This window comes from Morus notabilis, unplaced genomic scaffold (genome assembly GCF_000414095.1).
Source record: "Morus notabilis unplaced genomic scaffold, ASM41409v2 Scaffold1245, whole genome shotgun sequence".
Taxonomy (NCBI): Eukaryota; Viridiplantae; Streptophyta; class Magnoliopsida; order Rosales; family Moraceae; genus Morus; species Morus notabilis.
This window is the reverse complement of record NW_010362534.1, coordinates 42,130-55,417: the sequence shown is the minus strand read 5'-3', so window position 1 is coordinate 55,417 and position 13,288 is coordinate 42,130. Positions and strand designations below refer to the sequence as shown.

Genomic DNA, 13,288 nt, shown 5'->3' with positions numbered 1-13,288 from the left:
ATTATCAAGGATGCAGTTCATGCTATATATTGATTAGATCCACTTATTACTTTCTTTTAGTATTTTTCTTAACGAGAAGCTTGAATACAAGTGTTATACAAATATTAAAATTATTCTTATTAGAAAGGGGAAAATGTCTATTTGCAACTAAATTATGTTATTGTTAGAACGTATTTGCATATTTGTTTCATGGAACGATATCCAAGATTTTGTGCCTCACATTTAACTTTTGTTTTGAGCATTGTAGAATGTTGGGAAAATTTGCCTAAAACCTAAGCAAATAACAGAGAACGAAAAATAACGAACGAGAAATTTAAGTAAAATTCACACAAAGAATTTAATATATAGAGGTTCGCCAATTTGGCTACGTCCTATTTTTGCTACTGCAAATTTCATTAATCAGTTGAATAGATTCTTTACAGAGAAAAGCACTCAATCTCACTCTATATTTATCTCACACTTAAAAGATGTTTCCTAACCTCACACTCTAATTTTCTCTCTGAAAATTCGTCATACTAAGTCCCCATAACATTAGGTATTTAAAGAGTACAAGTAAAGCCCAAAAAAGTCCTTAAAAATCATCCAAAACCGGCCTTGAGATCACCTACTTGTGACTAGTGTTGCGGCACTACCTTCTTGGTATCGCAACGCTACTTCGAATCGCATATGATGTGCTCGCTAATGTCACGGCGGCCATTTTTGGTGCCGCGGCATTACGGGCACGATTTCAGTAGCGCTAAGGCACTGAGCATTGGTGCCATGGCGCCATGTATGTAGCCTTCTGGTAAGATGTGCCTAAGGCATGTGCCCCATACTAGTCTTACTAAGATTAATGAACGAAGTTCTATATATGTTTTACAGAAAAGAGAATAAATTGGTATCAGGACAATTATTGAACTTAAAATTAATTAGTCAACAAGAAAGCCTACGACAAATATATTATTATTCTCAAGACAAGGCAAGGCAATGCAACATTTTCGCGTGACTATAGTAAAGGAAATTGCAACTCCATTCAACATTTTGCTGCAGTATTATAGTAATTTTTTGCAATCATTACAACAGAAGCAGAGACCTTTGGCTATTCTGTTATGCCGTTCAGCTTCCCATGATCGAGTTTGCGGTGGTTGGGTTGTCGCTTGGGTTGTAGGGGAAAATTGTCGGGGGTTTGCGTGAACAGAAGAAGCACGCGTGAAAAATGTTTGGGGCTGTGGACTGGGCCGGCTGGCTGTGGTCCAACTGGCCCCTTTGGTGCTGTGATGTGGGTCTAGTTTGGATTCAAATTCAAGAACCATACTCATGGCTTTATATACTGAACATGGTTTGTGAATCCGTACGTTAGCCTTCAATTCTTCCTTTAAGCCACAAAGAAAGGCCCCTAGGAGACAATGTTCGGGCAACAACTTGAGTCGAGCGGCGCGTTTGACAAACTCTTGAGTACGGTATTCTTGAACGCTCCCCACTTGCCGAATGTTGTATAGATGCTCGTCTAGATTTTTGGAATTCTGCAGGTCCATAGTTCTCTTGAAGGGCTTTCACCAATTCTTCCCAATACACAATAGTTTGCTCACTATTGATCCAGGTGAACATATTGAGGGCGTCACCTTCCAAGTACATGGCAGCAATCTGGACTTTCATATCATCTGGGGTTTGATGATAACGGAAAAAATTTTCCGCTTTCAGAATCCAACCCCGTGGATCACCTCCTTCCTATTTAGGAAATTCCATCTTGGTGAATGGGTGTTGCAAAGGGTTACGCAACCACCAAGGGCTATCCATCTCCGTTTTGACATCATCCGCCCAAAACGGCTTGTCTCGTTGACGAGAACCCAAGCTAGTTTCTGCCATCTTTCTTTTGTCCTGCTTGCCTTGGCTAGTTTCTCCCGGTGCTGGTTGGCTGGTTTGTGCCTTGAGAGCGGCGACTTCAGCGGCTAGAGCATCAATTGTGCCAAGTTGGTAGCGATAGTCGAAAGCTGCAGAACAATGGGGTCAGGACTTGGGTCAATAGCGGAAGGTTGGATTGGTGTTCACCATGATGGATTAACCTGCTCTGATACCAAAATGTTAGGAGCGGAGATAATAAAAGGAAATTACTAGAAATATTAGGAAAAGAAAGGAAATATATTGGCTGAAAACGAAATGCAAGAATCTTTAACACCAGCTTCCACCAAAACAAGTGTCCATATGGAGAGGACAAGACTCCCAAGATATAATAGAAACAATTCAATTTGATAACTAATAGCTAATCCTAAACAGATATTTATAGAAAACATCCATAAAATATTTGTAACAAACAACTAAAAAATAAGAAAACATGAACTAAGTGGTGAAATGGCTCAGTGGACACGTGCTGGAGAGAATCAAGGAAATAGCTACTCCGCTACTTGGTTGAATGGATCATCCTCCACGTGTGCTAAACCCAAAAACTGGAGTTGGACTTAGTCAATGCTCCCAAGAGCCTTATCCCCACTTCCACGTTGTCTTCTAGAATAAGTCAAAAGCATGAGACACTATACCACCCAATAATATTCCGTAAATTCACAAACTTAAAAGGGGAAAAAGAAAATGAAAGAAAAAATAAGTGACACATGCAACCATTGAGAAATATATATCACTTGGAATCACTTCTCCGTTGAGTATTTCTTATGTTTAATCTTCTCCATTTTGCGTCAACTTTTCTCTTCTATTAAAATAGCTTATCACTCTTCCAGAGTTACAAAGGAGCTAGAAAGCAAAAATAATTTTCCATGGAGATAATGAAAAAATGACCAAAATGAAAAAGTTGTACATCTACTTGTTTACTAAAATAGTTTTTTTTTTTCCTAATTGTAATTATGTAATTTCATCTATATTTTTATTACAAATCATGCATGTTTGAAGACTAAAATTTGTAATAGATGTTTTTTTTTTTTCTTTTCTAATATTGATCGAAAGTTGGTTCTTCGTAAATGATTGTATGTATTTGTCATAAACTTTGAAAAAAAACATGTAACCTGTAAGACGTGCCTAAGGCATGTGCCCCATACTAGTCTTACTAAGATGCATGAACGAAGTTCTATATATGTTTTACAGAAAAGAAAATAAATTGGCATGCGGACAATTATTGAACTTAAAATTAATTAGTCATCAAGAAAGCCTATGACAAATATATTATTATTCTCAAGACAAGGCAAGGCAAGGCAACATTTTCGCATGATTATAGTAAAGGCAATTGCAACTCCGCTCTACATCTTGCTGCAGTATTATAGTAATTTTTTGTTTTATAGCGATGTTAAAAAAGAAAAATTACAATTAATGCAAGGGAGACGGTCATTTGTGAATAAGAACGAGAATTTACTAACAAGGTTGTTGAATATTAACTTTTCGCATTTCACTTACGGTTGAGAAACAAAGTGAATGATTTTTTTTTTTTTTGACCATTTTGCCAGGACCACTTATGAAGTATTTTCTTTTTATGACTACAGAGCGTGTGTTGATATTATTGGTCTTATAGTGTTGTCTCCTATATTTTATTTAAAACCTTTTGGAAAATATTTTCCTGTGTGATTCCGATAATCTATGTAAAACATAGAGAATCTATAATTCTCAAGACAAAAAATAAAATTTTGAGAAAATATCGTTTTAATACAGTGTCTTATTCACAAATATACTATAATACTTTGTGTTTTTTATAATATTAAAAAAATATCTTGACATTTTTTAAAATATCACTTTAATACTCTAAAATTCTTTTTAGACGTACAATGTTAAAATAAGATAAAGTATCAAAATGAGATTTTCCGTATCTTTCTAAAAAGTAAAAATAAGTATTTATCATAAATAAAAAGTACAAGTAAATGTTAACCCTTTTTTTAAAAAAGGTAAATGTTATCCTTTTACCCAAAAAATATACAATTGTTTTCACTTTTCACTTTTTAACATTCCTCCAAAGCAAAATTACTGTGTTGAATTGGCTCTCATAAAATAAGGGGAACAAGCTATGAGCGCGTGGGAAATAATGGGAAGGAAAAAAAGTAGGTTCTGTCACACTAAAACGTGGGTCCCGCTTTTATTTAAAAAAATGTTGCAATTGCTTTGATTTTACACGTGGTGCTTTGAAAGTGATGCGGAGCCGTGTGGAGTTGAGAATAATCGGGGCCGTATAGCTTTTTTAATGTTATTTTCACGTTTTAACGGTGGTGTGTTTTGACTAGGTCCATCCACTCGCTAATTAAAGTTTGGAGACTTTGAATGTTGATAAGTTTTATTGTTCTCTTCTAGGAAATGAGATAATTTTTTTTCCTCATGATTTTCCTCTACCAAATCAGGGCCATATGCATTAAATGTGAGTGGAAATTTGTTGGCAGTCAAGGTTGGAATGCTTTGTTCTAGGTTTCATGAGTCCATGGTAGTCCATGGTAGTTTTTTTTCCTCATTGATCGAAAAACCACGGCGTTGGGTAGACATAACTTATAATTATATTAAATATATGCCATTTATTGTGCTTCAATGCTTAGATATATATAGTTTAGAGAATCAATGTACAATATACAATACATATCATTTATATTTCGCAACACCTGATATGTACTTTGCACGTACGAACACAATATGAGTGTATTTCCATGGTGGCTATTAAGTTGCGAGCAAGAAAATAAGGGAATTATAACAACCAAAGAGACGAAAAGAGTAGTACTATAGTGCTTAACGGCCTAAGAAAATTGATGAATAAGTTATGGTGGGCTCACTGGTAGATAAAGGAAGTCGTATTTTAGAGTACTCAGATGCATGATAGTTGGGAACAGGCATGTTTCTGGGAAGATCAGGCAATGGCGCTTCAAAACTAAGGGCATGTATGACTTCCTTTATGGACGGTCTTAGATTATGATCAGGATGAACGCACCACAATCCAACGGTCAGCAAACACTCCATCTGTTTCACGTCAAATTCCATGTATAATCTCTCATCAACCACATCAAAAAGCCTTCCACTTCCGTAAAAGTCCCAAACCCAAGCAACAAGAGAAACCCTATCCTCCTCCTCGGAATTATGTTCAATGGATTTTCTCCCACATGCTATTTCTAACGCCACCACCCCAAAGCTGTACACGTCCGACGCCTTGCTCGCCTTGCTCGTGCTTATGTACTCCGGTGCCATGTAGCCCAATGTTCCGGCCAACGCCGTTGTCCGGGGACCAGTGGCTTCGTCCACTAGCCTTGCTAAGCCGAAATCCCCAAGCTTGGCGTTGAAATCTGAATCCAACATTATGTTGCTCGATTTGATATCCCTATGAAGGACACATTGTTCTGATTCTTCATGCAAGTAGAGAAGTGCAGAGGCAAGTCCAAGGACTATTTTTTGCCTCACTTCCCACGAAAGAATGCTTCTTTTTCTTCCAAACAAGTGAGAATCAAGGCTACCATTTGGGAGGAACTCGTAGACAAGAAGGAACTCTTTGCTGATCTCATGACACCAACCAATTAGTTGCACTAAATTTCTGTGTCTGAGTCTACTAATTATTTTAACCTCGGACATGTACTCTTTTCTTCCTTGTTTGGATCGCTTAGAAACTCTTTTAACTGCCACGGTTAGATTCAAGTAACTCAAGTAGCCTTTGTAAACTTCCCCAAATCCTCCTTCACCGAGTTTACCCTCTTCAGCAAACTTTTTGGTGGCCTTAACCAATTCTTTATAAGAGAACTTCTTAGGCCCCGTATCATGCTCAAATTCACAATCCATATTCGACGCGTCGAATCGAGATCTCTTCCTACAATAACGAAAGGCACATAACAAAGCAACACCAAGAAATATTAGAAAAGAGCCACCAACTATACAAGCCAGCAGGAGCACTTGATCCACTCCACCACCATCTTCTTCAAGATCTTGCGGGATTGACGAAAAGTTTGTCGAGCTAAACTCCCAAGAAAGGATGTCGTTAGTCGACGTAGAATAACCAGTTGATGCAGAGAACCCGAAATTTACCTGTTCAGGCAGAACTTGCGACAGATCAATTGAATGAGAAATCTCGTAAATTTCATGCTCACGGTAAGAAACCCTAACAGAGAGGGTTTTGGTCTGAGAGGTATACCAAATTCTCGCAAAACCTCTCGATCCCGACGTCCAGTCTGTTACCAAGGTCACATTCTTCACCGAATAAATCGAGTTTACGTTGATTGCAATATGACTGGCGCTCGCATCGTAAACGTTTTTGTATGTGTCAAATTCCACAGCAACAAGGCCACTCACCGTCGTGTTGTCGCAATTGGTAATCAGCCCTAAGCAGCCTCCCCAAGCATTCAGTGGTACTTGAGAACCGTTTTTCGCTAGAAAGAAGGCAAACCCATCACCGCGACCAGGAGGATCATCTTTTATTGTCATGAGGAAAGAGAATGTAGTGTCGAAATCCGCCGTCGTATTTCCGGTTTGAGGGTTCCAAACCTGCATCTCTTCAGCGTATACCGCTCTGCCGACGCCATCGATTTTCTCCGCGTTGAGCCTAAGACCGGCTCCATCTGTGGTATTGGTATTGGCATCACCGCCGAATGCGATGCCGGACCAGTTTCTGAAATCCGTGCGGTTAAAGGAAATTGCATTTGCATGGAGAATTACTAAAGCTGGAAGAATTACTAGTCGGAGCCAAAAATAAGTGTTGTAGTTGTGGAATGTAGGAGCTAAGATATTAAGATTGTTGATATTATAATCCATAGTTTGATGATAAAGGGAATTGAGCGATGTATTAATATGTTGGGGAGACGTAGTTGTGAAGGACTGATCACTAAATAAGATGTCTTCATTCATGAATAATTTATATGAATCATACATTTCAAGAAATTTCAGAGAAAAAGGCACCGATATTATTTTTCTCGAATATTAGGAAGTTGTCAAAGATGTTTTTCTCCTATTGCAAAATTATTGGATACGATTTCCGTGTTGTGCCGGTCAGACGAATTGGTCTTCCATTCAATTAATAAAAATTATCTTTTAGTACAAAGTTATGGCCTCCAGGAATGCTCAAAATCAACTGATGGGCCCTACGTATATTGGCGAGGTCCGACTATTGGTGGGTGTGCCTTAAACGACATAGTTACTGATGGGCCCTACAAACATTAATCATTCTCAATTTTATGCTCAATTAAAGAACTATGCGGTAAATTACAGGATATGAGACTCTTACACGAGCGGGCAAATGGAGCAACTTTATAGAGGTGGTGTCTTCCATGAATTGATTACAAAGTTATCACAAACAGACCAGCAATATCACCCTCTAAAAGAAGTTTCGATGGATTATTGTCAAAATTTCATAGCAAATCAAAATACCGACGATGACAATCTCTAGACAATGCTTTTTGCATCACCCGCTGATAGAAGGTGAATCTTCCGCCTTCTATTCGCGATGGTATCGCTAAAGGTATTCAATCAAAAAGTCATCTTCCTAAATAACAGAAAATGGGACAGTGGGTAATTGTCCTCTCATGCTACAACCTATTTATTTGATTATTCTAAAGCACGTAATATGTAATAATACTTGGTAAATTTTCATTTGACTCTGGAGTCGTATCCAAATCCTATTCCTCCACAGCTAAAATGAATACCATTACCAATAGGGGATGCTTTGCTATATTTGTATATTTATTAGGGTCTTGCGTCTGCACTTCTCTACTTGCATGATTTGAGGATATGTTCATTTACATAACTCAAGTCATGATTTGAGTTGTGTTTATAAGAAAAAAATACTGTAGTAAAAAAGTTGAATTTGAATTTTTATAAAAGAAAACATTATAGTAATATAACTTAAGTCATAAAATGAACAAGGCTTAAGTCTACAGAACTAAATCACATAGTAAGCCTTATATGCCTAATTTGAAATTGGAAAGTGGGTAGATGATGAGGGTTTGTTATAGGGGTGCGAACCTAGTTGGATTTCCTAGTTGGACTTGATTTTTTCTCTATAATTTTTAAAACTTTCGTCAGTTTTATGTCAATAAATGAAAATAGTAAGAGAATTAAAGTTCAAGAACTAATTTAACGAAATAAAAAGTTCAGGACTAAATTTATACGTTGTCTTTATTTAGGGGCTACGATCGTATTAGTAAAGTTTCTAAGAATCAGATATATATTCATATTGAAAATAGTTAACAGATTGTAAAAGTTTGTGTATTATCTAGGATGCAGTTCATGCTATGTATTGATTAGATCCACTTATTACTTTCTTTTAGTATTTTTCTTAACGAGAAGCTAAATACAAGTGTTATACAAATATTAAAATTGTTCTATTAGAAAGGTGAAAATGTATTAGCAACTAAATCGTGTTATTGTTAGAACGTATTTACGTATTTGCTTCATGGAACGATATCCAAGATTTTCTAGTTGTGCCTCCTATTTTTACGTTTTGTTTTGAGCACCGTAGAATGTTGGAAAAATTTGCCTAAAACCTAAGCAAATAACAGAGAACTAAAAATAACGAACGAAAACTAAAAGTAAAATTCACACTAAAAATTTTATAGAAGTTAACCAATTTGGCTACGTCATGTTTCTACCGTTGTAGATTCTGCTAATCAGTTGAAAAAATTCTTTACAAAGGAAAGCACTCAATCTCACTTTATGTTACTCTCACACTCAAAAGATGTATCCTAGTCTCACACTCCAATTTTCTCTATGAAAATTTGTCATACTAAGTCCCCATAACATTAGGTATTTATAGAGTACAAGAAAAATCCAAAAGTCCTTAAAACTCACATAAAATCGACCTTGAGATCACCTGCCCGCGACCATGCCACGGCACTACCTTCTCAGTGCCGCAATGCTACTTTGAAGCGCACATAATGTGCTCGCTGGTGCCATGCCGCCTATTCTTGGTGACGTGGCAGTACGGGGGACGATTTAGCAATGCACCCATGGAACCATGTATGTTGCCTTCTAGTGCCACAGCACTCACCGGTTGGAGCCGCGGGGACGATTTAGCAATAGGCTCCACATCTCATAACATAAAAATGCTTTCACCTACAACTATATGTGCTCTGAATTCCTTCAGAAATCAAATGTTTTACATTTTTAATTTTACTCAAAAAGTTCTACATTAGGACAAAGTACCCATATAAGCGCGCGCACACACACAAGAACATGAACTTCATGAAGTCCTGTTGCTTTTCTCTCAAACAGTTTGTTTGTGTTTGTGTGTCATATCATGTTTTATATCGTTTAATCCATACGAGTAATTCCAACTTCGAAGAAGCACGCTGTCAAAGGCAAAACTAGAAAAGCAAAACTCAAAAGCATGAGACACTATACCACCCAATAATATTCCGTAAATTCACAAACTTAAAAGGGGAAAAGAAAATGAAAGCAAAAATACGTGACACATGCAACCATTGAGAAATATATATCACTTGGAATCACTTCTCCGTTGAGTATTTCTTATGTTTAATCTTCTCCATTTTGCGTCAACTTTTCTCTTCTATTAAAATAGCTTATCACTCTTCCAGAGTTACAAAGGAGATAGAAAGCAAAAATAATTTTCCATGGAGATAATGAAAAAATAACCAAAATGAAAAAGTTGTACATCTACTTGTTTACTAAAATAGTTTTTTTTTCTAATTGTAATTATGTAATTTCATCTATATTTTTATTACAAATTATGCATGTTTGAAGACTAAAATTTGTAATAGATGTTTTTTTTTTCTTTTCTAATATTGATCGAAAGTTGGTTCTTCGTAAATGATTGTATGTATTTGTTATGAACTTTGAAAAAAAATGTAACCTGTCAGACGTGTCTAAGGCATGTGCCCCATACTAGTCTTACTAAGATGAATGAACGAAGTTCTATATATGTTTTACAGAAAAGAAAATAAATTGGCATGCGGACAATTATTGAACTTAAAATTAATTAGTCATCAAGAAAGCCTATGACAAATATATTATTATTCTCAAGACAAGGCAAGGCAAGGCAACATTTTCGCATGATTATAGTAAAGGCAATTGCAACTCCGCTCTACTTCTTGCTGCAGTATTATAGTAATTTTTTGCTTTATAGCGATGTTAAAAAAAGAAAATTACAATTAATGCAAGGGAGACGGTCATTTGTGAATAAGAATGAGAATTTACTAACAAGGTTGTTGAATATTGGCCCCGTTCATTTTGCTGATTCGAGTTTAAAATTCGAGTTTTACTACAGTTTAAAGCTCTCACAAATCGCATCTAACTTTTTTGCAACAGTAAAAAGTTCTTACATAAAATCACATCTAAACTCAAATTAAAAACTTAAATAAACGAACTAAACGGGCCCTAACTTTTCGCATTTCACTTACGGTTGAGAAACAAAGTGAATGATGTTTTTTTTTTGACCAATTTGCCAAGACCACTGATGAAGTATTTTCTTTTTATGACTACAGAGTGTGTGTTGATATATTATTGCTTTTGGTCTTATAATGTCGTCTCATATTTTTTATTTAAAACCTTTTTGAAAATATTTTCCTATGTGATGCCGATAATCTATGTAAAACATAGAGAATTTATAATTCTCAAGACAAAAAATAAAATTTTGAGAAATTATCATTTTAATACAGTGTGTTATTCACAAATATATACTATCATAAAATTATCATTTTACGATATGAAAAAAAATATCTTGACATTTTTTAAAACATCACTTTAATATTCTAAGATCTTTTTTTAGATATATAATGTTCAAATAACATGGAGTATTAAAATGAGATTTTTCCTATAACTTTTTAAACATATTCTGAAAGTAAAAATAAGTATTTATCATCAATAAAAAGTACAACTAAATGTTATCTTTTTTTTAATAAAGTAAATGTTATCCTTTTATCAAAAAATATACAATTGTTTTCACTTTTTTATTTTTTTAACATTCCTCCAAAGCATAATCATAAGACAAGGGGAACAACCTGTGAGCGCGTGGGAAATAATGGGAAGGAAAAAAGTGGTTCCGTCTAGTGCTGGAACTTCGGGTAGGCGGGCCGCCTGAAGCCCGAATTTTTTCGGGCTCAGGCTGGCAAGCCCAATTCCCGCCCGCCCAAGCAAGAAATTCAGGTTCGAGCTCAGGCAGCCCGAATTTGACATACCGCCGTCCGCCGGGATTTTTTTGAATTTTTCCGACCATGCCCGAACTACCCGACCCGAAAATTTGGTGTGCCCGAATTGCCCGACCCGAAGCCCGAATTTTTGAATTTTTTTTTAATTTTGCCCAAATTTTTCCCGCCTGTCCGAATTGCCCGACCCGCCCGAGGTGCCCGAATTACCCGAATACCCAAAAACGGCTAGTTTTTTGAATTTTACCCGAATTCTGCCCGAAAACCCGAGGTGCCCGAGTTGCCCGAAAACCCGAAACGGCTAGTTTTTTGAATTTTTACCCGAATTCTGCCCGAAAACCCGAGTTGCCCGAATTGCCCGAAAACGGCTAGTTTTTTGAATTTTGTCCCAATTTTGCAAGAAAACCCGAGCTGCCCGAGTTTGCCCGACTGCCCGAAACCCGAATTTCAAAAAATTAGCCGTTTTATCCCCTTTTTTTTGAAAAAAAAAAATCATTTTTTAACCCTAAAATTTCCCTATAAATACCCCACATCCCTCACACATTTTTCTCACTCAAACTCTCTCAATCCCTCTCAATCTCTCTCAATTTCTCTCAATCTCTCTCAATCTCTCTCACAATTTTTCTAAAGCTCTCTCTCTCTATCAAATTCATCTTATTTTTTTATAATGGATCCTTTTAGTTATAGTGGTATTCCCGTTGATGCCCAACACAATGTAGAAGAAGGGCAATTTCCCACTAATGAGTTTGTTACGCAGCAAATGCAATCTACTAATCCAAGCCATGATGCACGTACTGGAGGTCGTGGTCGCAATAGTGGGCGTGGAGAAGCGGCGGCGAGTGCGACTGCCTCTGCGTCTGCGTCGGCAAGTGTTGCAACCTCCAGGAGGAAATGCAAGCGTACCTCAATAGTTTGGGATCACTTCGACATAATTGACGAGGTAGATAATGAAGGTAACACTAAACATATAGCTCAGTGTAAATATTGTTTATCTAAATTACAAGGCGACACTATTCACGGCACCACACACTTGAGACGACACTCCAAAAAGTGTCTTCAAAAGCTTAGCCAATCTAGCGGACCCGAACTCCGCCAAACACAATTATCTTTTGATCGCGCAACCGGTGGTCTAACCACTTAGAAATACGATCCGCAAGAAGATCGTATGGAAGTTGCGCGAATGATAGCTGCTTTAGATCAACCACTTAGTTTTGTAGAGCATCCTAATTGGCAACGATATATTAAGGTTGTACACAATCCTAATGCACAGTTCACTTCAAAAACTACTCTTAGGAAAGATTTATTAAAATTATTTAAAAAAGAAAAAGATGCATTAATAAACCTTTTACACTCGACTAGCGGGTGCGTTGTGTTAACGGCAGATATTTGGTCTGCCGTTGCCAATAAAGATTATTTAGCTGTAACCTAACATTACTTTAAAGGATTTGATTTAGATAAGAGAATATTAGGTTTTAAATGTGTTCTAGGATCACATAGCGCAGATTTAATATATAACACAATTTTAAATGTAATTGATGAATTTAGATTAAGAGATAAAGTAATGGCTATAACATTAGATAATGCTAGTGCCAATACAAAAGCAATTGAATTTTTTAAAAATGATTTAAGTCTATTCGGTGACGGTACTATTTTCCACCAACGTTGTGCATGTCATGTAATCAATTTAATAGTTAAATCCGGTTTAAAAGAAATGGATAATCACATTAAAAGAATTAGAGATAGTCTTGCATGGATTCAAGGTAGTAACCAAAGACAAGAAGATTGGTTTAGGTTCTTACAAGCATTAAATATACCTCCTAGAGCATTAGCGTTAGATATGCCTATAAGATGGAACTCAACTTATATTATTCTTCAACAATGCATCCCTTATAAGAATCCTATAACAAACTATATGTGTGCAAAATTAGGAGTAGGACATATAGATGAATTTGATTGACAAATTGCCGAAGTTTTGTATCAATTTTTAGGTAGGTTTCATGAAGTTACTCTAAAACTTAGTGGAAAATACTACTACCCAACATCACCTTTAGCTTTAGGAGAACTTTTAAGAATTAGTATTTTATTTCACGAATATAGGGAGGACCCAATCTTAGGAGTTCCTATTCAGTCTATGGAAAAAAAATTTAAAAAATATTGGTCTAAGTTGCCTTTGTTATATGGTTTAGGTACAATTTTTGATCCTAGATTAAAATTAGACGGATTAGAAAGTGGTTTAGAAAACTTAGGTGAATTTTTAGGCATCA

At 36.3% G+C, this 13,288-nt stretch overlaps 1 protein-coding gene across 1 annotated transcript; it reads right to left on the bottom strand.

The window, feature by feature from the left end:
- Positions 1-4,486: 4,486 nt before the first annotated feature.
- LOC112092346 (L-type lectin-domain containing receptor kinase IX.1-like) lies at positions 4,487-6,731 on the bottom strand. Its single transcript, XM_024168318.1, has one exon. The coding sequence runs from the start codon at positions 6,679-6,681 to the stop codon at positions 4,681-4,683; it is 2,001 nt and encodes a 666-aa protein (XP_024024086.1). The 5' UTR covers positions 6,682-6,731; the 3' UTR covers positions 4,487-4,680.
- Positions 6,732-13,288: the final 6,557 nt, after the last annotated feature.